This window comes from Mycteria americana, chromosome 1 (assembly GCF_035582795.1).
Source record: "Mycteria americana isolate JAX WOST 10 ecotype Jacksonville Zoo and Gardens chromosome 1, USCA_MyAme_1.0, whole genome shotgun sequence".
NCBI classification, from domain to species: Eukaryota; Metazoa; Chordata; class Aves; order Ciconiiformes; family Ciconiidae; genus Mycteria; species Mycteria americana.
In genome coordinates this window covers 74098335-74126165 of record NC_134365.1, presented here as the reverse complement: position 1 = coordinate 74126165, position 27831 = coordinate 74098335, and the positions used below count along the sequence as shown (strand labels likewise).

General features: G+C 40.0%; 1 protein-coding gene across 1 annotated transcript in view; it reads right to left on the bottom strand.

Moving 5' to 3' along the window:
* The window catches only part of BCAT1 (branched chain amino acid transaminase 1), a 65693-nt gene that overhangs the window by 14722 nt on the left and 23140 nt on the right, over positions 1 to 27831 (bottom strand). Inside the window, exons 3-8 of the mRNA XM_075505967.1 lie at positions 15437 to 15637; positions 12005 to 12115; positions 10990 to 11109; positions 8701 to 8864; positions 6223 to 6365; positions 208 to 293 (exon numbers count right to left, since the gene is read on the bottom strand). Coding sequence (XP_075362082.1) covers positions 208 to 293; positions 6223 to 6365; positions 8701 to 8864; positions 10990 to 11109; positions 12005 to 12115; positions 15437 to 15637 — 825 coding nt within the window. The remainder of the gene's footprint in view (positions 1 to 207; positions 294 to 6222; positions 6366 to 8700; positions 8865 to 10989; positions 11110 to 12004; positions 12116 to 15436; positions 15638 to 27831) is intronic.

The window sequence follows — 27831 nt, the reverse complement described above, 5'->3', positions numbered from 1 at the left end:
AGCTTGGTATTGTTCTGTGTGACAGGTGTGGGTATTCTGATGATGTTGCTGAGAATCTATGAATTAGCATGCCCCTAGTTCCCATTTAGGTTAAGGGATTTGACCAGATCAGTTGAACTTCAAGATACTGAGCACCAGGAATGCTTCCTCTTGTTGATGTTATAACATGATAGTTGAAACCATTACTGCCAAGGTCTAAACACTCACCCAACTGCGTGCCAGATCCAAAATGCTTTGTCTTGTCACTCCTGGTAGGATGATGCCATCTAAAGGTGGGGTTGCCAGTTCATTTTCTGTCAAGCACAAAAGAAATAGAAACACTGGTTGAAAAACAAAGAAACAAAAATGTTTATCAATATTACACCAAACTTGAAAATTAAAAAGAAGTCGAATGGTATCAGAAACGTTCCCTACCCAGTAAGATGCAACAATTATCAGAGTTCTATAAGAACACAAGTTACACAAATTCAATTGAAGCACAAGTTGTTGTTGAGTGTTTGGAACCTTTTGAGTACACTTCAGTGAGAGGGTAAGAAACATATTTAATACATTAATAAATACATGGCTAAAGCCTAGTAGTAGGTTTTACTCCTCAATGTAGTACGGATTCACTGTATAATTACTGGGAACCATTGAATGGCTCAGCCTTCAAATTCAGAATAGAGAGGCACAAGGAAAAGCCGTGCCTAATAATCCCAGGGCAGATCATGACTTACCCTGAACTGCTTTCCTTAATTTAGAAACATGGCATTCAGTATACATACTTCATAGCATTAGTATGGAACATCTACCAGAAATTTTGAGGACCATTTACTGAACAAGCAAAGCAGTGGAAACCTTGCCAAATGCATCTTGAGAAGAGACTTCCTTAATGATCTTTTGTCTTAGTCTAGACATCCCTTTTTTCCCCTAATTTTCTCTTTACACAAAAAGAGCAGTCCTAATAAAATTCCAAAAGCACCAACAATTCAAATTGTTCAACTAGTTTGGTTTGTTAGCTTGTTTTTCTTGTTTGCTTTTGAAAAAGAACATTAGATAAATGTTCATCTAACAGCTAATGAAACAGTAGATAAATGGTAATCCATACTCGGTAAATACTTAAATTACAACACAGAAGTTCGTATGGAGCCTTTGTTCTTCCATCTGACCTTTGCAGGAAATCAGAGTTAGTCTTTTTCATTTTAAACCATCACTTTCATTTTAAACCATCATATAGCATACTCAGTGGTTTCTATTATCAGAGAATACTGAGCATTTACTCTTTCACACAGCCAGGCTCTTTTAAGACAGTCTCAAATTTGCACTGAGAAGTGAAGACATCCACAGTCTTTCAGTAATACTCTTCGTATTCTTTTCCTAACCATCTTCTCTTCCCAATGAGAATCCAGTAACTTTCTTGATCTTATAAGGATACTATCCTGCTCGTTAAATCCACAAACCATTAAGGTTTTTGATTAATTTTTACCTAGGTCACATAAAATAACAAGATATGCATCTTCATGTTTTTATTTTGCCCTCTTCTCCCGACCCACAAAAGATGACTGAATCCAGGCCTGTTTGAACCAGCCTCAAAGAAGAAGCTGTCTTAAAAATGTTTCTATAGGTCCTGAAAACTTGCAGCTGGGTAGAAGAGAAACATGGTATTCATCCTTGGACTGAGAGAGCAGGTTGAGCTCAGCTGCTTAATACTCTGTTTTCAACAGTCAGCTAGATAATTCTGTGCGCAAACACTGCCTGCCAGCCAGTGCATACATAGCTCCAGACTGACTACAGCATGGGCTCTCTCCTGCTCTGCAAGAGGGGGCTTTGGGAGCTGGGGTGGGATAAGGGAACTGAGGATAAATAAATGGAATTGTTCATTGAATCTGCTACTCACTGTCCATTCTCTCAGGAAATGTATATTACTTTTTAATGCAGCTACCCCTAGATTTACTCATTTGGACTAGAAATTTTTCCTACTTATGCTTCCATGTTCCTTTTATGAGGATCCATACACGCATAAGTAATAGATGTAAACTGTCATGCCAAAATGTATAAAAAAGCTACCCTAGAACGGGCTATATATTCTGCTCTGGTTTGACTTACCAATAGTGCCATTCTCTAACCTATCCCAGACTCCTAAGTACAGCAGTGGTCTCTTCTTATACAGTCAGGAACAACAGCTTTCCTTTTTTGGAGTCTGTCTAGAATCACTCCTAATCATGATGCATGTCTGGTCTTAATTCTGGCACAACTGTCAAAAGAAGAGGACTTTAAAACTTTCCATGAGCCACAGGGCTCACCTGATGCTGAACATTAAAAACCTGATGTTCTGCATTTGTGGCCCAGTCATATACAAGTGGTCACCTTTCTCTAACAGAAAACTTCAAATAACATGGACCTTAATACCAAAGATTGTGACTACACACCAAATAATGTTCTCTATTTGGTGATGTTGCCACAGACCTTGGCCATGACCTGTTTAAGCTCAACAACATACATTAATTGATTTGAGCTAGTTTGAAAAGGTGCCAGGCCAAACCAGCTGCCAAACAGCACTGAGCAGACAGGACATGAGTCTCGAAATGTTTTAAACAGCCTGCTCTGTAGAATTTTGTCAAGTATACATATGATGCCTACCAGCCTGGGGCCACCCAAGGAACATCTGCTCCCCTGGTATCCGGCAGAGATGATCATGCTATACAACATGGCATGCCAAAAAGCTCATCCTCTCTGTGAATTGATGCCAAACCAGGCTCCATATGACATCAGTTTGTCCATCTCCAAAAAAACAGACTGTGAGCTCACAGACTCCATTTGCCTTCTGAATTATTTTGATGGGCTAGAAGCCTTAAAATGTATGGTAGCAAAAAGGGAGGGAAAGGCACTTGAAGGAAAATGTCAGGGTATCTCTTCAGTTGACTACTGTTATTGTTATAGTAGTAGCACTATCAATCCAGTGCCCCATTACACCAGGCATGGTATAGGCATGCTGTAACAATGGAACTCCAACAGAGTGTTTAAAGGGATTTTTAAAACAAGGTCTTGCATATTACATAGCTTCAATTTTTACACACCTGTATTTATGAACATATAGCAGATAAGATTCCAAACATGGGATACCTTCAGTACTAGTCACACTATAACAATGCTGAGAAATTCACCAAAATACATTTTACCAAGGTGATAAAAGATACCCAGTGAACTTCAGGGTCAAGGAGCACCCAGGAAACCCTGATTTCACTATTATTAACAGCTGACTGCCTCTCCCAGTTTGTTCTGGACCTTTCCCTCAGGCTTTTCTTCTACTCTCCCCTCATGCAATCACTGTCTTCGCATCTCTGTCAATTTATTTTCCTCAATTACTTTCCCCTCCTTTTCTTTGTCTGCCATCTCATTCATCTGCTGCTCTCCCCTCCATGTTATTGCTATGGCTTTCTATTACAGCAGAAGGTATGATCCTTATTTTGTTAGTAGTCTACTTATAAAAGATACTTCTGCAGCATAAATAATCCTCCACCCACAGAACACTAGGCAAACTTGCCTGATATTTTACCTGACTGTTCCAAGAACTTTTAACATTTTTTTTTTAATTTATGTAAGCTATTTTGAAGTGGGTACTATTAATCCCCATTTTAATAACAGCACAAAAATATTAAGTAATGCCTGAATGCTATTCACAATGCCTTAACATTAAAACTAGAAGTAGAGCCCAGATGGTTCCAAATCATTCTGAAGAAACTGAATTTTTGGAAAGTGCACACAGATTTCATAGTTAGCAACCTTCAGGTTGGACATATGTTTAAATTTTAAGGTTTTCCATAAAGTCAAGCCTACATTCTAAGCAGAAGATCAGACAATATTAAAGGAAACGAGTTTCAATGTTAACAGCTTCTTGGGATTGTTATGTGCTCTGAAGAGGCAGGTGGAAGGGACTGTAGGGTGACCAAAATTTTCACTTTGTGAACATAAACCGTAAACAGTATTTGATGAATTAAGTATCACACTCCTGTATTTATGCAACAGCAGGGATCCAGATTTGGTCATATTATAAGCCTCAGCCAGAGCAGCAGTGGGCATACAAGAGCAGCACAGAGCATGTCATGTTAATTTACCAGAAACTGAGTAGTTACTGAGTAGTTTCCTCCCCTACTTCCTCCTCGATGTTACAAATGAAACATTTTTCCAGGCTCCTCCTGCTGCCCAAGACAGCATGTCACGTTTAGTCACAATGCTGTAACTGAAAATATACGGCAAAGGCTTGCAAGAAAAGCCTACGCTCATTGGAAGCATAGATGTCCTTTAGTCTAGGCTTTACTGGGCTGGGTCTTTGATTTGTTATAAACCAAGGAGAACAGTTCCAACTACTCCACAGTGACCTCTGAACACACAAAGAAGGGCATTTTCCTTTTGATGATGATCTGCAATTTCTGCCTTACTATTTTTATGTTAGATCCCTCTCTCAGCTGCAGAATTTGCATGACAAAACAAAACCACAGCCTAAGTAAGCATCCTTTGTGAAGTGACAGAACATAATGGCAAACACTTTTTAAATCACAATGTAAAGCCATAGGCAGGTATGTGATGACACACATTGGCAGCAAGAGTGATTCTCAACCAAAGATATCATAAATTAAGCATTAATCAACACACTGGGAGACAGCAAAGTGCTCCAATGATGCTAATGACCACGTCATGTGAAATGGCAGCTTTGCCAGTATACAGTTAGCTTGGGTGGCATGAATTACAAGTTGTTTGCTACGGCCACCTCACAATAGCACTATTCAGTAGTGCACTGGTAACACAATGATTGGCAGATCTTTGGAACAGTACGGTGCTGCAGCTGGATAATTCCAGCATATTCCTGGTTTAAGTACAATGAGAACATTGAATTCTAATTATGTCCCCCCTTCAGTGTCCTTTCCCTGGGCAGAATGAGCCAAAATCTATTTTCATGTCTCTCCAGCGAAGTTACACAAGGCGTGAATTTGGCCGTCTAGCTACACTGACAAATCTACTGCTGCTATAACAACAACAACAAGAAGATTTCTCATATTTATAGTTTCATTCACAAGACTTCACAGACTCATTCATCACTGAGGGGGTATCATCCCTCTTCTTACAAAAGTGGTAAAGATTTGCAGAAGAACATGTAATGAAACTGGAGATGGGAGTCAGGTAGCTGGATTCCCATTACCCTATACTATCCAAAGCACACCACTGTCCCCACAGAATGTTGCCTCTGTACTGCAGCTGAGCACTGCCAGAAAAATGTCCGTTTCCAAGGGTACCCATGGCACTATGATGAAATCAATCTAAACCCTGCATCTGCTGCCATGCAAAAATTCAGTAACAATTTTCATGGAGGGCCAGCACTCATGGAAGTCAGGAGGTATCCTTTTATTCACTTGCCTATACATTGGCTTAATCCTTTAAAGGACTCAGAGTCATGTAGTCTTCCGAACCAGTTCTCAGCTGCAGCTCTCACTTCTCAAGCACTGAATACTTGCATGCCCAATGGGTGTTTTTGAGATGCCTAAATAGTTGGCTGCTCATTAACTAGATAGTTTTCTAATCAGCATGTACATTGCTCAGAGATGACTGTGGGTACAAAGAGATAGAAAGGGCTTCAGGAATGATGGTATATCTTGAAAGCATCATTTGAGCATTAGTGATGTGGAACACTGACTGACATGTTTCTCTCTCTCTGCCTCCACTGGACAAAACTTCCAATTCTTCAAAGAAAGAGCAGAGTTCTTCATCAGCTGGATGCTGAAATACTTTTGGCTATGCTTCAGGAACATTTGACTTGCCAGAAAGTGATGATGGGAACCACTCATACCCAAAACCAGAGAGTTTGAAGAGTTACACAGCCATAAGGTGTCTTTAGTATGTCTGCATTGTTTCTGACCCAACACCTCCTTCAAGATCAAGCATGCTGCTGGAGTTGAAACCAAACCTGCAGTATGACCTCGTGTATGGCTAGACTCTACCCTTCTGAGCACGTGGACTTGCCCAACAGTTTAGTATATTATCAGTAGGCAATACTCACAGCTGCTCCAGAATCTCCTCTTTCACAATGGTGTAACTAAGTCACCTATCAGTTTACAGAAGAGAATAGACATTTCCTTTGTTAATTGATCTTCATTAAAAGGTTTATGATCTGCACTCCAATACTCATTTTGTGGATTACAATCCCAACTGTCTACTCTGTTAAAGTTTTTCTATTTTGTGTTACTATACCTCCATCTTCATTTATCCAGTAGAGAAACAGATTCATTGTTCCAACTTCAGTTATTTGGTGATCTTCTCCATAAAGCCACAAAACCTGCTGGCAGCCTAACTCCAGGGCTTCTTGCTGGGCATAAATAGAAGAACCATAATTCCTTCCAGAAACAAAAAGAAAGAGCAAAGAGTTAGAAGTATCTGGTTGGGTATTTTCTCATTTCTGTGCAAGGTTTTGTGCACATCTACCTTATGAGCAAGTGCTCTGCACAGTCACTGCTTGTCCCTGGAATATTTTCATTGGAAGTACTCTACTAGTATTTTACTAGATCATTTGTATCCACAACCCAAAAACTTTGAAGGGCTGAACAGTATCAACAGCTCAAACATATCCATCCAAATTGTCTTAAAAATACCTCTTGTTCCATTTTCTGGACATTCTAATCATTGCAATTAGACACCTTAGGAAAGCATTTAACTTTAGCAGTTGGCATCCTGGAGAGAGAGCAACAATTCCCATCCAGCTCATGGTTTTAAAAAAAGCAAAACAAAACCATCTACCTCATCTCATATAAGCCAGATGAACCTCTTGGAACACAAAAATCACCAGAGGCGAGTCACGTCTTTTCTAGCAGAAGACATTCACAGAACTAGTAGCTCCAGGAGCTGCAGATGGGCCTTGATGAATTCCATATCCTTGAGGAGCAACTGTTTTCCTAAAATGCTGTCTACAGAGTGAACCTGACTGAATAATACATGTTTACTCTGTAGCTGCTTTGAGGGGGGGAAAAAGCCCTTTCGCTTCTGATGTTCAACAACCATCAAGACCCAAAGTCAGCAGCTCCAAAGTGCTGATCACACTGGAGTTACGTTCTCACCTCTGGGCACAAATCAAGTCAATAGTGATTCCAGACTATTCCTTTTTTCACAGCTGACGTATGAAGGATGCACAGGAAACAATTAATATATTTCTAAAACTAAGCAAAAACTCACAAAGAGTAAAAGTCTCAGAACATCAGACTGAATGAAGGAAAGCTGTTTTCTTGCCCTTTGATTATTCTACTAGCTCAGTTGAGTAGCACTTGACAACTACTAACTTCCTGCCTAGAAAACAAACTCCCAGGTAGAGACAATAAGCTTCGTTTAAACCAAAGACCAAGGATGAGCAGCCCTGTGGAGAAGGACTTGGGGGTATTGGTGGACGAAAAGCTGGACATAAGCCAACAATGCACGCTTGCAGCCTGGAACACCAACCATATCCTGGGCTGCATCAAAAGAAGCATGGCCAGCAGGTTGAGGGACGTGATTCTGCCTCTCTGCTCCACTCTGGTGAGACCCCACCTGGAGTACTGTGTCCAGCTCTGGAGTCCTTAGCACAGGAAAGACATGGACCTGTTGGAGCGGGTCCAGAGGAGGGCCACAAAAATGATCAGAGGGATGGAACACCTCTCCTATGAAGAAAGGCTGAGAGAGTTGGGGATCTTCAGCCTGGAGAAGGGAAGGCTGCAGGGAGACCTTATTGCAGCCTTTCAATACTTAAAGGAGGCTTATAAGAAAGATGGGGACAAACTTTTTAGCAGGCCCTGTTGCGATAGAACAAGGGGTAATGGTTTTAAACTAAAAGAAGGTAGATTCAGACTAGATATAAGGAAGACATTTTTTATGATGAGGGTGGTGAGGCACTGGAATAGGTTGCCCTGAGAGGTGGTAGACGCCCCATCGCTGGAAACATTCAAGGTCGGGTGGGATGGGGCTCTGAGCAACCTGATCTAGCTGAAGATGTCCCTGCTCATTTCAGGGAGGTTGGACTAGATGACCTGTAAAGGTCCCTTCCAACCCAAACTATTCTATGATTCTATGATGTATAATCAAGTCATTTATTTAGCCACATCCAAGTTGCTTGCTCCAGTCAAATCCTAAGCAGCTTCACTCTCCAAGTCAAATACTTGGACATTAAGAATTATGTTTCTACCTAACTAGTGCTTTGGCCTAGTTCAGCAGAAAACTGCCAGACTATGGTCAAGTCAATGCAGATAATTGTCTCATGCTTTCCTTTAAACACCCACACTCCCCTAGCTAACTGCAGATGGCTTGTCAGGACAGTCTGCCAAGGAAAGAGGTCAGCAGTCAATGCTGCTCACTGCCCAGTTGGCAGCAGGCTGCTATACTGAATGCTGCATCACAGAATTGATATCTTTAGTGTCAACTTCTGCAAGGGGAACAGCCAAAGTATTACATGGACACCTTCCAAGTCCAGTTCCTCAGCTTGAGATGCTGCAAAATTGCCTCTGCAAATAATCCACTTGGCTGTAATATCCAAACAAAAATATGCAACTGAATTGTGTAAATAATATTTGCAAAATACAATTTTGAAATCTTTGTTATACTACATTGTTTGTTTAACTGGTACATTTAATACCTCTACTTCTGCTGGATTAGATACTTCACTAAAACCTTTGTGAGCTACGTAGAAGATGCAGAATTATGTTTTCTTACCCTCCCAGTTTGCAGTCCCCCGTTCCTCCTTTCCAGGCTCTCACATATTTTGGATCAGCCCATAAGGATATTGGATTAAAGCTTCCACTTGCAAAGTAAGGGCCCACAGGGCTCAGTATGACATACAGTAGGGCTTTAGTTGGCTTCTTCACTCCAAGGGAAGGCTGAAAGTAAGGAATGTAAACAAATCAAAAGTTACTGGTATACTTCACTCCAAACATCAGATGCTGCACAATTAACTTTTGAAACACCTGGCAGAGCATGGGAAGCTGAAAAGTCCTTGACTAGTGCAGCAACAACTAAAACATCTCTGTATTATCAACACTGTTTTCAGCACAAATCCAAAACATAGCCCCATACCAGCCACTATAAAGAAAATTAACTCTATCTCAGCTGAAACCAGGACAAACAACAGTGGAGGAACCACTGTCAGCTGCATTAGTGATGAGAATTAGCCAATGCCACTTAGAACTGGCTAGAATTGGTAGAGTTGAGCGCTGGCTCTGTGAATGGCTGTGTGACAAGCTAAAATGATTTGTCTGCTGGAAATGGTTCACACAACAACACAGGAAATAACCTGGAATGTATCGCTTTCCCCCCACCACCCTCTCCGAGAGATGGCTTGTCACACTTCAAGTCATCACCATCAATACTTGAAGGTGGAGGTGAAAAGTCTGGCACTGGTCAAAGTCCGAATCCTGTGGTAGGAGACTCTGCTTAACTATATGATTCTTTGCAAAGCCCAGGACTGACCACAGAATCACAGAATGGTTGAGGTCGGAAGGCACCTCTGGAGATCACCTTGTCCGATCCCCCCTGCTCAAGCAGGACTACATACGGCTGGTTGCCATGATTCTTGGGATCTTCTACGCAACTGAATGGGTTACTATTTTCTCTCCACTCAGAGAAACCAGTCTCATAAAAAGAACAAACTCATCCTTGGTTTCTAAGATTAGGTCTCAATCGAAAAAAAGTTATTGAACTTAAATCTTTAGGACCAAAGGCCTAAGCAAAACACTGTGCACAAAGCACGTGAAGCTAAATTGGGAGGTGGGAGGGAAAATAATAGTGTAATAATGGAACTACTGGAAAATTCAAATAAGCCTTCCTCAGATGCTGAGAGGGTTCTTTTGATTTCTGCCTACCTTACTCCTTCAGCAAAACTTCTAACAAGATTAACTAACTGAGATCTTAATATTTTTCCTGATTCTTACATGATCATTCAAAAGATCATGCTGACTGGGTTTCATAATTGGGCTGATTCATAAAAGATTAGCAGGAAATGCAACCCAGAAACAATACATGACATTGCAGAAAGGCCAGATATATTGGCTAACCTGAAACAAAGCTCAACAGCAAAAGAATTTCCAAAAACAGAGACAGGGAAAAAAAAGTCAGTTTTTAATATTAATACTTTACAGTCCCATCTGAAAATCTGCAACTAGTTTACAAGCATTAAATTAATGGAGTCCTAGAACACATGTGAAATGTATAATGCTCATGTATGGTAACTACTTACAGACATGGATATCACAGAAGAGTAACTTGCCTAGTTGGGAACCATACATTCTTTAGCTTCCTTGTCCTGTGCTCTACCATTATAGGTTTCTCTCTTGCCACTGCTAAAAAAAAACCCTTACAGTTTTAATTAAAATAAACTCCCTGTTTCTAATTCCCTTTATAAATACTATAGGCTTGGCTTACACCCACATGAAACTCAGAGTACACACTAATACCTAGTTGCTAAGGAGCCTCTTATAAGGTCAGGTTTATCTGGGTTCAAGAATAAATTGACACAAGAACTTTTTCTCAGTTCTGTTAAAAGTATCTCTCAGAAGAGCCATCTTAATTTATTGGGTAGAATCTTCTGAAATCTCCTCACTAAGGTCAGGATGGAGGTATGAGATGAAATCACAAAATCTACACAGCAAATTTCTGTTCCCTTACATTTTCTCCGGATTATTAATATTTTAAAGGCATACATTACCGTCACAAATAACTATTCTTTTAGTAAAAAACCAAAGTTAATGTAAATTTTGTCGTTACCACTCAGAATAGTTAATCGAAGTTTATTTTCTGCGACCTGAATCAATGTGTCCACTAGGTGGTGGTGTGGTCAACATAAATTTGTGAAGTAGAGCTATCGGTGACTAACTCAAAAGTAAAAACATAAGCCCTTAACTGTAACACTGTTGTCTAGTGACTGCTGCATATTTCCCTTTATGGATGGAGGCTTTTGCCTCGTGCTTAAATACACAAAAGTTAAGAGAGGAAAAAAATGTTTCATACCTCAGTTCCAATTAAGGTAGGACGGATATACAGGCTGGCGGCAGTTGAGTATGGGACCCACTCCTTTTCCACTTCCACAAGCTTCCGGATGCACTCTAACAGCTCATTCTGGTCAAAACACTGGAAGGAAAAGCAAAGGGAGAAAAGCAAATGGAGAAATATAGCCCGAGCACTCTGTGGTCTTTATAGATCCATATGCTAAGGGGAACAATTCATCAGGATATGTAACAGTGACAGCCCATAGAGGTTCATAGGACTACATCATCTTCCTTGAGTGCATTTCTTAGAGAATTTAAGATCCCATGGTCTTTGCCACTGTGCCTTTTTATACAGTATCCTGAATGTCCTCCTTCTGCTACAAAGTATTCTCCTGAGATAGTAAAATGAGCCATTGACCCTTCTTGCCTTCAAAGCACATGGAGAGAATTCCCTGTGCAGCGAACACCATCACTGTGGCATGCTGCAACCTATGGTACCACCTGTTCTGCAAAAGAGTGCTTTGGGTTGTAACTCCAAGGGGCCTACCAAGTCTCCCAGTTTTACAAAGTTGCAAAGTTCTTACAGTAATAAATCTAATAAGCATGGGAGGAAATTCAGTGGCCAATATACAACTGCTAAAAGCAGTGTTAGGTTGCTAGCATGACCAAAAATGAAGTCACTCAGAGGCTAAAGTACTTAACTGAAGTGAAAGAAGAAAAAGAAGAACATTAGCGCCAGAACAATTTCATCAGCTGTCTGCATGCAAATAGCTGCAGAACAGTGTTCATCCCTCAGAAACAGACTGTGTACACCTGATGCAGTAGGGAGGCAACAAAGAAAGCAAAACACTGTTGTAATTTAAAAGAAAAATGCATTTCAAACAGTTCACTGAATAAGATCTCTTTAAGTTTAACTGAACTATTCAAGGGTTAGAGTGTTTGATAAATGTTACGCTACTGTAAAGTTTCAGAGATTTGCACTCTGAAAATGAAAATACGCTCTGACTTAAGGAGAATAAGATGCCTTGGCTACATACTGGCAGAGTTGCTCGTCTTGCTGATCGCGCCATCCTGTCCATGTTGAGGGTTGGCCGGAACAGGCGGATTTTGCCATCCACTCCTCTGTAAGCCTTCATTCCTTCAAACAACTACCAAGCCAAAAAGGAGGGAAAAGAAATCAAATAATAATTGAGACATGTTATCCCATGATGATCTGTGCAAAAGCACAACACAAAGAACACCTTTGGAAAAAAAAGAACTTTCACTTTCCTGGTCACAGTACTCAAAGCATAAATGCTAACTAGTTAATCCTTGCAACACACTCCTGTGAGGTAGTATTATCAAGTTTATATTACAAAGATGACCTGCCTATGCTTCAGATATATCTTTCTCTGCCAGGGGACTCAATGATAACCATTTTTTTCCATAATTTGGTTACAGCAATTAAAATTTGTAGCATGTGTTTAAATTAACTATTCCCTCACATCCTGACTGATACCTAAGACTGAGGCAAAATAGTATTCTCCCTTATGGAAAAAATCTATAGAATTTAACTATGTATGTTAGTCATTTTTAGGGCTCTGTCCAAAATGCATTTTGGTAGGAAGCATAGAATAAGATAATTAAGGGAACTCTGTTGCAGTTCTTGCTGTAGTTGTAGCAAATTCTTGGTCACTTATTTCCCTCATATGCCCCTATGCTGTGGAAGGGGGTTTAGCTAGCATGAGACAGATGCATCAGCCTTACACTGGAGGAAGGATGCATGAAAATGTTTTATCTATACTTTACAGGAAACTTAAATTAGTCATAATTATCCCATCAAACTGGAGAATCCGGACGACTGGTGTTGACAATCAATTTACCAGAAACCCTTATCCCACCAGTGCCCTCCCAGCAGAATGCTCTGCAACATCTCCTAACCACAGCAAAAAACATATGTCCACAAAATATCTATAGTTATTTTCAGTTACAGATTGATAATTTCCAGTTATAGTTATAGACAGAAAACACATGTATTATATAAACTCACATTAATATATACATATATACAGGTATTATTTAGATTAAGTATTAAAGGATCGCTTATGCTTACAGACAAGAGTTTAGATATTTAGAATTTATTTTCTAAAGCACTTCTTTGTACATTAAATTTCAGTATACGTTCTATGAATTTAACTGCATCACTGCTGTCAGTTTCCTCAGACTTCTCCTCCTGCCTGTTCCACAAAAAATGGCCGGAAATACATTCTATGTGGTTGGAAGTCTACATATGTAGGTTTTTTTATTTGGAAAAAAGTGTTTGCATATAAGTCATTTCAGTAGAATATTCAAGCTTTCATTATTATTAATTTCTATAACATTTTCCCATAAGGATCAGTGGAATGCAATGTTTAGAAAGCTTTTGTGCAATCCCATGACAGAGCTAGGTCCTTCCACATGACAAATTTTAATTGGGTTGTAACAGTGTTGCAGGAATCCCAGCAATTTTCCTTAGGCTACATGCCAACTATGTAGCAGAACCAGAATTAGAACCCAGAACTTTTTGCCTTCAAAATTTATCTTATTCCTATGGCAATGCCAACCTTATTAAAAGCTTTGTATGTAGTTTTGGAAAGTAAACTGTTCCTAGGATAGACATTGTAGCTACAAGAAAAAAAATTGTATCTTTAATAAAGGTGTGATAGGCATAGTGACATGGTTGATACTTTGATATGATTTTTATCAGGCCAGTTACTAACTAATACCACATTCCCGTAATGCTACTTTCTTATCACAGAACAGTTGTTTCCCCCCACCCTTCTCCCAAACACATTCACAGAACTTTTAATGAGAGGGAAGAGGAAGGAATGTTACTACTAAGATTTGGTCAATGGTTTGAGAGAAGTAAGAATCACATCATTACTGAAACACAAAGCCTTCTCAAGCTGTTAAATCTTTTTCTCCAAAAAGAAATACTTTTAACCTTCCAGAGCTCAGTAAAACCTTTCACTCATTAAAAAGGGAGACAGTGATGTGTTCCAGAAATGCTCAACTTGAATAAAAGCAACTGTTGTGGTTGCTTGATAGTTGGTTGCTACAGTGGTGTGCAAACAATATTATCTGACATCTGTACATCACAGGAGCTGGATCTGGAGTTCAGCAGATCCAGACTATCACACTGCATCATGGAGGGCAAGGAGAAAGGGGAGGGAATGCCAAATTCATCATTTTTAATATACCCACTGTGTATTCATTGAGCCACAGCATTGGCACCAGATTCTCCTCTGTCTGTCCTCTTGGCTAGAGGAAACGTGATGCAATAAGGGTAAAAGAATAAAAAAAATGGGAAAAAAATAAGAGCATATTCATATCAGCAATGATTTCAGACTGGGCCAGAGGCCGAGCATTAAAGCAATACGCTACTGAGTGAAATATAGATTTGGGACTCCAGCGTGGTTTCTTACTCCTTGGGCAGATCAAGAGCTGCAGCCTTAGTCACAGGGGCCTGTTGTAATTTACACAGGACCTCTGGAGGCTTGGTGACTAAGATGGGGAAAAAACAGCAACAACAAAAAATGGTGAAGGCAGGAGCTCAGGGACAACAAGCAGGGAAAAGCTTGATCCTTCCCTTATACCAGTGGTTTTAAAAAAAAAAAAAAAAAGAAAAAGGAAAAGAAAAGAAATAATAAAGAAGCACAAGCAACTCCACTAACTTCAGTGGAGACACTCCCACCTACCCAGAAGTGGGAGGAGAAGCAGGCTTCCATTTCAGCATACGTGCCCTACTGAGGCTCTCACACAGATGTGAGCATAGCCAAAGCTGCTCTGGAAACACAAAAGGCAGCTTTAGACAGTAAGCAGCTAAGCACGGAAACTATTAACCACGCTGGTTTCCGACTTAACATTAAACCTTCCAAAGTTCCTTGCTGTATATTCTCTGCTTAAATACACTTGTATATGCTGAATGCATCAGAACTAGTTCAGAGCTCTCCAGACTTGATCGGAGTTGCAAACAAGCATCTGTCTAGTCTGTCCTGCAATCCAAGCTATGAACCTTTAAAACAGCTTAAAATAACTTTCACAAAGTGCATGTTCAGCCCTCAAATTAAAGCTACTTTTGGAATCTCACCCAGTCTTATCCAGTGCTTCATTAAGTCACATCAGAGACAGTAATTGGACCAATCCACTGTCAGTGAACTAGAATGCTTTCTCAAATGAATTTGTCACCACTCAAGAAAGGGCTCACCTTCACTGGGCTAGAAAGTTAAGTGAGCTGGAATCCACAGGCCAGAGTTGCTTCTGAGTTATACTAACATAAACATAACCCTGTTGTAAATAAATTGAATTAATCTGGAAGGACATCAGTTAACAAAACAAAATGTAACTCAGTACTAATAAACTTAAGACAGTAATAGTCCTTGTATTACAAAACTATGGCTTCAAGAGCTAATGAAACAAAATAGCAGTTTCCAAATCGACTCAGTACTCACTTCTATAGCATAATGCAGAGACGAGGAGGCTGGATGCAACGAAAGGTTCTCAAGCGGCTTAATACAAGGTTTCTCCCATCCTGAAGCTAAGGACCATTCAATTGTCAGCATATTATCAGTGAACACAGTTCCAAATACCAAACCACTGGGGTCTGGTTTTTCCTTGAAAGTCGTAGCTGGGGTGATAATCAAGTCTGAAGCCTGAAGGAACACGAAGACAAAAATGAAGTGTATAAAAATAACTAAGTCAGACTGATTTAAAAATGATTCTGCATCAGTGAACATGGACAAATGCAATATTTTATCTGCGGGGACATTTAATGACAGAATAGTTAGAGGCAGCTAACCTCTAAGTAGCTGGCAAAGTGTTCATACTGTGTATGCACACATATACACAATGCTGCTTATACCAGAAGTAGTTCGCATATTTTGAAGCACTGTTAAGTGAAGGAAGCAGTAGAAGGTGTAAAACCAGAAAATTAGCAGATGAAAATTTCTTGAACATCTAGATTAACACATCTATACAAGTTCCAGAAACACCCAACTGCTGTACCTCAGAATGTAAGCTGATCATCAGAAATTAATCCCCCTCACAACTAAGTAGATATGTTACGCTGATTTTCCTTTAATGCGTAAAACCAATGTGAAAGATCAGAGACAGCAGTCAGCAGATTACTTGGGTCACACTAGCTTGTTCATTCACGTTCATATGTTCCTAGAAAGATCCCATTAGCAAAGACAGCTAAGTGTTTCCCTGCATGATTAACTGTAGAGACTTTCTCTTACAAACCATGACTAGCTGGAGAAACGAAGTATAGTTTTTTGTACTGGTTTTGGCTGGGACAGAGTTTATTTTCTTTATAGTAGCTTGTATGGTAGCTGTTCTTAATCATCCTAAAGAACAGCAGGGGAAGGAGGAAAGCAGGATCTCTGGCACGTCACTCCCTTTTTATACACAGATAGGGGCTAAACAACTAGAGACAGATATGAAGTGGGCAGAGTCTTGACCCACCCTCTCCATTCTCTTTCTACACCATCTGAGCATTTAAACTGTGCTGATCAGAGGCAAGGAAGAATTCAACAAAGAATTGTATTCAAAGCTCCATTTTCCTTCCTAACATGACTCAGAAAGCATTGACCCCTATTACAGACCCCCAAGTGAAATCTTACTCATCTACGTTGGGTACGTATAGAATAGACTGGAACGCAGGTAGTTCAGACTATTGTTCAAATGATTTGCACGTGCTCTAAAAAGGCGGTTCTGCAAGAGATATCACTGACTTTGACTTCTCAGACTCAGCACACATTTTGCAAAATAAGAAAAAATTAGTCCCAGCTTTTGAAAAAGAACACACGCATCCCTGTCTCTGTAAACAACCTGATTTTCAAGATGTCTTTAATGAACAATGGCCTATTTTTATTGATTGGTTGGACTGGGTTTTGGTTTGTTGTTTTTTTTTTTTTTTGCTTAATGGCTTAGATGTGAAATTAACTTAGAGCTGGAGCACACGAATAGCTAAAAGCTTGTTTCAAACTATCTCCAATTATTGGGCTTGTCTAGATATTACAGTGCATTAGCCTGGTTGAACTAATACATAATCTGACGAAACAACAATTACTCTTCTTAACTCTTTATAGTACCCTTTATCCTGCTGACAGTGAATGCTCCAATGAGAAAAGCACTACTTAATGATGTCCTGAAAATAAAAATGAATTTTACCTGACAACCTCTTATCATGCGCTTTGGGAAAAAAGATATCACAGAAGAGCGTGGATCAAAATAAAAACCACAAAGGAGTGTTTGCAATTATCCACAATGCAAGACTCAGATCAGGAAAACACTTATGCAGGAGCAGGATGTCAATGGGGCTTAAGTGAGGATGTAGAACACAGTTACATCCTTGGCTTTATCTCTGGACAGAATCACAGCTTCTGAAGAACTCCTACTGCCAGTGGTATTAACAGCTCTCCCTGAAGTCAAGGCTTCTGTCTCATCTCAGGTCATTTTCATTAAGGTAATTATCTTTACAATAAACTGGCCTGGGGACCAGAATTATCATATGGAGTCTCATCCCTTAGAACTCCCATCAATGTGCTGATTTCTGCTTTTATGCCTCAGTTTGCCACTTCCTCAGTTGTGGTAGCACAACTAGTTGAAAGGCAGCACTGTAAAACAGTTTGCTAAGCTCATTAGGGTTAACAAATAGCTTTTACTTTAAGGAGGGGGAAGGATTTTAATCTGGCTCTTCTCACAGGCCCACAAGCACATGTAGAGGGAGCACGAGCTGCAGCCACAAGTGAAGAAACACGCTCTCTTGGGAGCATTTGGGCTTTCTTTGACTCATTTTTGCCACCAAAGATACTTCTCCAGATTTGGAGACCTGGGGTTCTAGAAAGCCTTGGACAGAGCCACGTGAGTGATAATTTAATAAAACTATGCTGATCAAGTACAAGCACACTGTTATGCTCTAATGGTTAATACAAACAGGGTCCCAGATCCAGAGTCACTCCTATGCTGGCTCATTAGAGATAAGAGGTGGGCCAAGCGCTCACTCCTGCAAGTTCAATAAAATGGGTACTCCTGTGTGATGGGTGGTCACACAGCAGTGACTATGGCTCAGAGCAGTAGCCCATACTGCTTACAAGGATTGGGGACTTTCTGCAGTCACAAACAGAAATCACTAAACTGGATTTCAGGTTGAGTCACCTGAAGGCAGAAAGCCTAGAGAGGTAGGTAGCTATGATGCCTATTCAGAAAAGAAGCAAACAGCTTCTGGACCACAGAGCTTCCTGGAGCTGCGCACTCTGAACAAGGAGCCCACCTGCTGTTTCTCACCCCCTTCAGCATTTAGGGAAACCAGCTTTCATTCAGGCATTTTGCAAACACCTGACTCAACAATATCAGGTACAACACTTGACCCATAACACTTCCTTCAAACAACAGTAGGAACACCCTGCAGAAGACCTCAAATATAGGCTAAACTGCACAGACCAGTAGGGCAACAATCATTAAAGAGGCAAAAAGGCAATTTTCCTGATCCTTATAATCCTGTTAAGCTATCAGGAGATGCATTTAAGATTTTTCTTTGCCATTATTTTCTTAAGATCCTTTCTTAAGGCTCTTCCCCCTTATTCATTCCATTGTATTTTTCTCCCTCTTTTCACCAAGCAGCGAGTAGTGCAAGTTAACAGTGTGCAAAGTCACCCGAATCTTTCAGAATCCCAGTGCTAATTACATCAAGACACAATCAAGCACTGCAAAACATTCAATCTTTTTTTTTCCATGGAGAGGAATGTAGGGGGGAGCGTCGGAGAACCCATCCTTGGAGTGCTCTCTCCCACAGTGTGGTCTGCAGCACAAAGTATTGCCAGCACCCTCAACTTCTTCTAGGTCCCTGAGTACTAAGACCCCCTACACAAGATCTCACTTGACCCACAGACCCTTTTGGCTTAACTTGCCCCAAAGTCCTGTCCCAGCATTTTTGTGGTGCTGAACAGCAGCACCAGCAGGAGGGAAACCAAACGCTCAGAAAAACCCACACAAAGAGAGCAGAGCAAGGCCAGGTGACTAATACCAGGAATACTGATTAAGTATCAATGCCTATTACTTTAATATCGCTCATTAAAAAATTATCTCAGTGCTACCATGGTATCACCTATGACCTTTATAAACAGCAATTTATTTCTTTCCTTTGTCAACATTCCCCCAGCCCTGGAAGCAGCATATTAAGGATGCATTAGGGATTGGCATTAACACGCATCCAGATCTCCGCTGTTTGTACTGCCAATACCAAGGGCAATTTTCAACCAGGTTTGTGTTTTGCTTGCTTTGTTTATCAACATGGTCTCAAGAACCTTCTGATGCTGCTGCCTAATAAAACCATTAAACTGGAAGGAAAACTGGTAAATGCAGGAACAAAAGGATAAGGGAGATAAAGAAAGACATAGAAGTGGCACACAGTCTATTGAGTGCAGCTATTTGACCCCTGTTGCCTAAAGTAAAATGACAAAGACATAGTTCCAGCCCTGCAAACTGTCCATATCGCAGCAGTACAGTACATACAAGATATATCTGCCTAGGTCCCAGCCTGGGGCACTCCAGTAACAAATAGGAAGAACCAGATTGCCCTGCCTATGGTAGGCAAAAGGGAGTGGTGGGGAAGCCAGCTGGATACTGTTGATTTTCAGGGCTTATATAGCAACACTACACCTACAAACAGCCACTGTCTCGACCAGACACACTTTTTTGAATAGCCCCTCATCTGAAAAGTGCCTGCTGATTCCAACACTACTTCTTCCAGAGCGAAGCTCTACCCAACCCAAGTAAAGAAGATATATTGTGATCTCCTGAAACTAAAATTTATCATTTGATCAAAATAGATCTTGTCAGTTATGAGCTAAGTCAAATTAAAAGTGACATGCTGGTCAGTGTCAATTTTAACTAAAGCTGTAGCAAGACATTCTGGTGCCCCTAGCCAAGATGTCAGTTTAATGCTTATTCTACCCAGCCTCTGCAATAGCCTTAAGTGGATTTGGAGCTGACAGCAGCCTCTGGCCAGAGCTGTTACTCTCATTACTACATTCCTACCTTTCTTACCCTAGAGAGCTGTCTCGGGTAGGTGCAGATGGCAAGTGCATATTTTGTCCTACTCTTTCCATCAAGTTTTGCCAATGCCTTCTCAAATGATCCTTGGCTGCAGTTATTTTCACTGCACTGAAACTACTAGACCATAAGCAGTAGGTTGAGCAGCTGTAACAGGTGTAATTCATTTGACATACCCAAACTTTTCTAAACACTGTGCTGGGCCAAGCGTTTCTATCATTTACTTGAGTAAAAACAGAATTGGCAGCCTCAGCTGTAAAATAGCTTACAAGTTACCTAACTATAATGGCGAGTTTCAGCAGAGATCCTCAAAACATTAAAATCCACTCAGTGAGACTGACTGCAATCTATTCTGATGAAACAAGTAACCTCCCTGACTTCTAGTCAAGGTGATTCATTCAAGATCGCAAAGCAACTGCAATTATTATTTTTTATTACTTATGCTGAGTTTGTAAGCATATCCTAGGAAAGATCAGGGCCTTCTGATGCAATAACAGACACAGAAGCGTAGGCAAAATTGAATAACTTGTTTTGCCCTTGCACTTGTGAACAGCAAAATGTGGTTGCAGTAGCAGAGCAAATTTTGAGAAGGAAGCAGATTACAAAGAGCATGAGGAATTACTACAAAGGGGAAAGGTAACAAAGCGTAGCCAGGGGGAGTTGGAGAGAAGGAGGCTGGGACTAGGCAGAATGGTTCTGAGGAGGGCTCCAGGGATGAGGATGTTGCTTTCCTGCTGTTCAGTCCTTATGGCCATGGCACCCTCGTCATTGCTTTTGGCCCTCCCCAGCAGACACATCTCTATCCCAGGAAGCCATTCTTTCTGCTGGAGCAGCTACTTTTGCCCCACAACACCTTCTGCCTGGCCTCCTGAACCTGAGGCTCCTCCTATATGACAGACTGAGGAGAAGAGGTTTGCACTGCCAAAGAGAAGCAGTGGTAGGGAATTAGGTTGAGGATACTAACTAGGCTGAAGAAAGTGGCTTGTTAATTCACCTTTGGAAGCTGAAACCCTCTCTTCTCTTAAACAAGTTTTTTTTAGCATTGCACCCAATGAGCAAGCTACCACCTTTCTCCTGTAACTCATTCAGCTTCATTGCTTTCCAGATGTCGAGCTGCAGGTGGCAGAGGATTGCCCCCATTTTCTTGCTGACCTGAACAGTGATCTTAGCTGGCTGGAGAAGCTCATCCATTAGATATTCCAGCCCAGCAGCCTCATGCAGCAGGGTTCAGGCTACTATACATTGTACACAATTGCTCCTGTAGAGCAGCTACTACGAGCAGCCCACAGGGAATTGCAACCTGACCCAGGAAGAGCCTTCACCACATGGGCCTGCTTTCAGTAGGCAGACATCACAAATCATGCTTAACAGCTACTACTGCACACACACAAAAAAAAAGGCTTATGCCAAACTATTGCCAAACTCTGAGAGGAATCAAGGATGACATGCCAACTCCTCCACCAGTGGCCTCAGTGCAGACAGCAGCAGTGCTAGGCTATGCAACTAGAAAGCAGGGAAAGGTTATGGAGGCTGTGTGTGGTGTTAGGGAAACTGGTACTTTTCTCCTCCATTGGGACAAAATAAGCAATCACCTGTTCTGCCTGTTCCTAAACCCTGTCTTAGAAATAGAAATGCTGAATACTGCTCCAGTAGATGAAACCAACTGCAACCTCTTCTAGCAGGTGTTATTTTTGTCTAGTTTGTCTGACTTAGTACCTCTCAGCTCTATCCACTAATCACTAGCTGACACCACAGCAGCATCTAATTGAGTAAAAAAGAGGAGACTTATGTCCTACAGGCCTTGGGTAAACCAAGGTCTGTGGTTTTGTTTCTTTTCCATCCCCACCTTCTTTGGAAAAGACTGCTAGTTTTCCAGGGCAGAGACCATCACTTTCTGTATAGGTTTAAGCCATATATGGCTCTGATCACAGTAATCAAGTCTATACTAGAAACAATAAGGACAATAAGAGTTCTATCAACTCAAAACAGAATAAGACAGAGTTAAATAAATTCTTAGAAATCTATTACTAGCTCCTAAGTATAAAAAGTAATGTTAATGTAAGCTATCCTATAATCCCTTTACTATTTTAAATTTACAGCAGAGCCTGAGGCTTGAGAATGGAAAGCGTCCCAAGATATAATAAGATTTGAGCAGGAAGAAAGCCCTAATTTTCCTACTATGAAAAAATAAAGAGAAACAAAATATAACAAAATATGTTTTGCAACCCCAGGGAGAACACCCAGAAATCTTTCAACATAAAGCTTCCCTGAGATTTCATCCGAGAATACGTTAGCACATGTAATTGGACTGGGGCCTGGAATCATTGCATCAGGTTGACTGTACACTGGGTAATAAACCACAGAACAAATGACAAAGCAAAAGGGAGCCAAGGCTCTGAATCAGTTGTGAGTCAGTCATGGAAATGATAGAAAATATGGCTGGAAGGACTTTGTCTAGTCCATCCTCTGCAAGGTATCTAACCTAAACTATTCATAACATGCTTATCAAATATTCGTCAAACCAAAGAATGAGCTTCTGCTACACTCCGCAAGCAATGGGAAGAAAAGAAGGGCACAACTTACTGTTGGCTTCTTTAACCTTTCCCCTGACCTGATGGATGCTCCAACTCTGATGCAGGAATGTTTGATTTAGAGCAGTCTGAAGCTCCCAAAATGCACCCAAAGGGAAATAAAGATGTTGGAAAGCTACAGTCCAGCTAGACTGTAGAGAAAGCATTGAAGAAACCAATCTTGCCCAACAAAACACTCAAGCACATGGATAATGCATAGTATCATTGATTTCAATGGCACTAACTAAATTTTAAGAGTTTTTCCATATGCGCTAAAACATTGCCCTGCACCAACTCCCATTGATTTGGTCCAAAGCCCATTTAAGATAATCAAGACCCCTTCTTCCAGCTTTGTAGGAATTTGGATTGTAAGGGAGACAAAACTACCTGAATCTTTATAGCCTCACACATTTCTACTGCTTCAGGAAAATTAAATATACTAGTAATGGTTTGGGGGGGTTTTTTGTCCCTTTCTCATCAGTCTGTTCTCCACTGACACAAGTTTCAGAAGATACATATTTTTAAAGTTAAGAAAGATGAGGGAATTGGGTTCCTACAGATCCTAAGGAAACCTTCTACCTGATATTAAGGAAATCTTAAGGAAAGCATCTATTTGATTTTAATGGGGTCTGTCTCCTCTACTCCAGCTAATGGTATTTTCAGATCTACAAAAAACAGTCATCTAGTAATCTCATCTATCAAAGAATTATATAAAACATTTCAAATATGACTACCTCTTTAAAATATAAACCACCAAGATGCTGATAAGATAATAAACATAGGAACAGAAACTAGACACATTATTACATTTTGGTCATGTAAACTATTTCTGTTTGCTAACAGCTCTTCCAGTTAACTAAGTGGGGTGATCAGAAAGTGTGAATAGGGAGAAAGTATGAGCAGGCTTTAATGCAGTCATTGCACTGGACTGAAAAACACATCGCTGTAGCTCACTGTTATTGCTGGTCAAGTTAGCTATATAAAAATCTTCTTTGGCCATGCAACTGCATTTCATGTCTGCAATGTAGATATAGCTAGGCTTTCAATTAGAAAGAAGCAATTCCAAATACAACGATAAGGGAAATCACAGACTGCAATTCTGTAATATCTCAATTCCTTGCACAGAAAGTCCTCTCATAGACTCACACTCAAATATTTCCATAAATACAAAACTAGGACCATTCTTCACTAATGGAACACATTAAATATTCATATTTAATTCATATTATTCACTATTAGTATATACTGCTGCTTCTCAAAAGATCTGACAGCTTGGTTAATGCAATTCCTGATGCTGTGCTGCTCCTTGCCTCACAACCACTGTATTTCTGCATTGTAGCATAAACACAATGTTCCATTTTTAGAAAGAGTTTGCCTGAGAGAAGGTTTGAGCCTAACACAAGCTGAGGGGCTCACACTGGCCTGTGACACAAAACTGGAATAGAGAGATCTGTGACATTTCACAGATACCACATTTTTGTACAGCTGTGCAGTGCTTTAGATGTTCAAATAATGCGGTATGAAAACAAAACTTATAAATTTGGTCCACAAAGATTTCAGACACTACTGTCTCCTGGTTCAGGAAACACTATCATTTCTATTTCACATGAAGAAAGTGAAACAAAAAAAAGGAGATATTTACATCTAAGCTTTTCTAAAAAAGTAGCCACATTGAAGGAAGAAATGAATTGCAAACCTAAATTTCAGACAAACAAGTTGGAAATATTTCACCTAAGTAGCCTGGCCAGTCACAAACATGCTATGTGGAATAGCCGAGAATAGAATCATAATCTCACATGTCCAAGTCCTGAGCAGTTGCAATTAAATCTTCTTACCCTGATTTTAATAAGCTTGCAGACATGCACGGAAGTGGATTCATGGAATGAAGACATTCAGAATTTATCGTTTCATATGGAATTTCAAAAACTTTTGGGAATATAAAATGCTTTCATGGTACAGTCTCTTGTGTAGAGGTTACGGGAATAATTTCAAACATTCAGTTAACCACATCTCCCTTTTTCTCTTACCCCATCTCCCTCTCACACTGGTAGAAAGAAGGTAAACTTACAATTTGCCATGAATTTCAATGTTTGATCTGCCACTGAAACTGCCACATTTTACCAATTCATTCCATTCAGTACTTTCCCAGAAATGTGGACTAAGTATGGGATTAAGATAAAAATCTTCCAGCTCTCTGGGCTGTTAGTTCATGGGAGTTAGGATATAGAGCTAATTTCAAAAGCAAGCAGAAAGGCCAACAGAACACTACGGAAAAAAAGACTAAATTCTCCTCCTAAATTGTAGTTCCTATTCATATGTGTTCAACAAAGAAAACATTTAATATCAAATCTGGGGACTTGTTATCACTATGATGTTAAAATTGAAGAATTCTTGGAAATAGGTAAGGACACCATGGATTTTATATGTTTTGGAGTCATATAGTTTCATTTGGCAATTATTGGCTACTGCTAAAGCCCTGCATTTTAAAAGCAATTCTTCACCTTGGTAAAAATAAATCCAGAAAATTATACAAGCCAAATGGAATTTCCAAAATTCTATGTGCATAGAGTACACAGAAAAAGCACAATTTGTGTGCTTTTACAGACACCAACTATATCTTAAGCTCCTCGTTAAAAAGAAGATAAAACATCACTTTCTTTGTGCTATAAATCAACTCAGCCAAACTGCCCCTGGGTGTTTTTCTAGCACCTTCCTTTTATCTTGGCTAAAAGCTCCTGTTACTTGCTGAAGACGATTAGCTTTATTTGCAAATCCTACAGCTTCAGATAGTGAGACAATCAGTTTCTCTACTACAGCTTAGAAAACCTATTTGCTAAAAGCCTGCAACTATTTGAAGGACATTACCCACCTGAAGAGAAACACAGAACTACTTGGCACCAAGCTAAAACTGAAGAGAGCTGCCACAGATCTCAAATGCCACATTATAGATGTCTCCCTGATGGCATGAGAAACCTACTTGAAGACTGTTGGGAAATCATCCCTTAGTGTACCATGGAAGAATCATGGTGAATTATTTTCACAGCGCTAAGAACTTGTTGCTCAGTAGCATTTCTTGGCTACTACGATCCTGAAGCAGTGACACTACTCTGTGATAACAAGCTTGATTGAGAAATATTGATGTGCCAAGTAGAGCCATCAGCAATACTAAGCTGCATTAGTGCATCCTCCACCTGTGCATGCAACTTGCATGGTCTCCTTCAGGAAAACCACTTTCTCCTAGCAACCAACAACCACTGAAACATTCATTACACATATTGGGCTTTGTTTCTTCTCTCTTTCATCAAAACAGGACTCTCAACTCTAAGCACACTGTGTGTTGATCATTACTGTGACCTAGACCCATACTTTCCTAATAACTGGAATGAAAGCAGCAGATATGTAAGTCAGTCTTGCCCAGATATTATTAGTAGTCTTCAAAAGAGTTTGTGCAATGCCTGTGTGGGTGCAGAACAGTACAGAAACCACTCAGCACTCAATTTTCTCTGTTCTGTAGCTGGTTTCCCTCTTGGCAGGTGGGAATGGATTTGATTGTAAATCACCTGAAGTAATTCTGCAGCATATACATACCCTGCTAGGAGGCATAATCAAGCGATATGAAGGCACTGCAATCTAATAATATTATTACTCGCCAATCTTTTTTTATTCAACACATGACAAAACCCAAATAATTTTATTGCCATTGATGAGAAGCTAGGGTGAATAGATTCAGCTGAAATCAAGATAAAATCACAATGACCTTTTCTAAAGCAATGCCCAGTCCACAAATTTTAAATACTCTTATGACGACAACAGAATTGGCCTCTAGGTTGGCACCCTGATCTAACAGTGGCTACACCTATGTACTTCCACAGAAATGATACAGAGATGACCTACCAAATGGTAACTGACATAGTTTTAGCTTAGGAGGTTCAGACTGGACATCAGAAAAAAACATTTTCTTAAAGAGAGTAGCGCAGCACTGCATTCAACAGACAAAGCCACAGCTGACCTGGTCTGCTGCTGCTGAGAGTCCCCCTTTCAGTGGGAGGATGGACTAGATGGCCTATGGTTCTAAGACACAAAATGTTTGGAGATGCCTTATTGAGTAATGTCATACACACACACACATACAGATATCCAACTGGTCGTCTTTCTTTTACTGCTTCAAGACAGTTTACATAAAAGCAGCTTTCCTATATACACATTTTGGGGCGATACTGCTCATCACAGCATCAAGATATTAGTAAATTTCTGTAATAAATTTTTCCCCATACAACTTAACATAAAGGAAATATTCTATCTGATCAATCAAAATTCAAAATGGGGTCTAATACAGAATTTAAAATGGAAATGCAGGGCATTCTCCTAACACCCCCCCTAACCCCAAAACCGCAGAAGAATCAACAGCTGCAACATGACAAAAAGCCTCACTGAGTGCCCATATGCTTTGGCAGGTAAGTAATTTATTGATATCAGTAGAAAATGACAAACTGAGAACAAGCTGGAGAGGAAGAGCTGTGAAAATACATAAACCATGTAAACTGCTTTATATTTGTTAGCTTTGTACATAATGTGGTAACTATCATGCATATATAGCAGAAACATTTCAGCATTCCCTTGATCCATATGCTCTGAGCATGTCAGAAACTTTACCTAGCGCTCATATAAAATGAAAACACAAGAGAAGTGCCATGTATTTCCTAAAGTCTTCAAGGAATGGAACTTTCACCATGTAACTCTAGTGTTGTGCCAATGTGATACAGTCAATCAGTTCAGATTTTAAAAAGATGTTTCAAAAAAAATAGACTACTCTGTATTTTATACATTTTTAATCTTTGCATTGGAGAGGGAGGAAAAAAATTTGGCGAATAAACAATTTATTTTAAAAAATGGGGTTGGAGAATTGTTTATTCTTTATCTCTGTCAGCAACCTTTTCTAAAATAAAGACAGTTTTCTAAAATAAAGGTTAAAACTGTCTAATATCTCAAAATGGATTGGTCTGCCTCCCAATTCCCAGAGCAAGGAATCCTATATCCCACTATATTTGGCAGAAATTACAGACATACTTGAGTTTTAGTATAAACATGGTAATGAATCACAGTACTGTAGTTTCATTAATGTAAACACAGAAAACGCAATAATTAGTCAGGTTTTCCTTTGAAAGGCTGTTTTGAAATTAGGCATATCTTTCTCCACAGAAAAAAAGGAATTTTTCCAACTC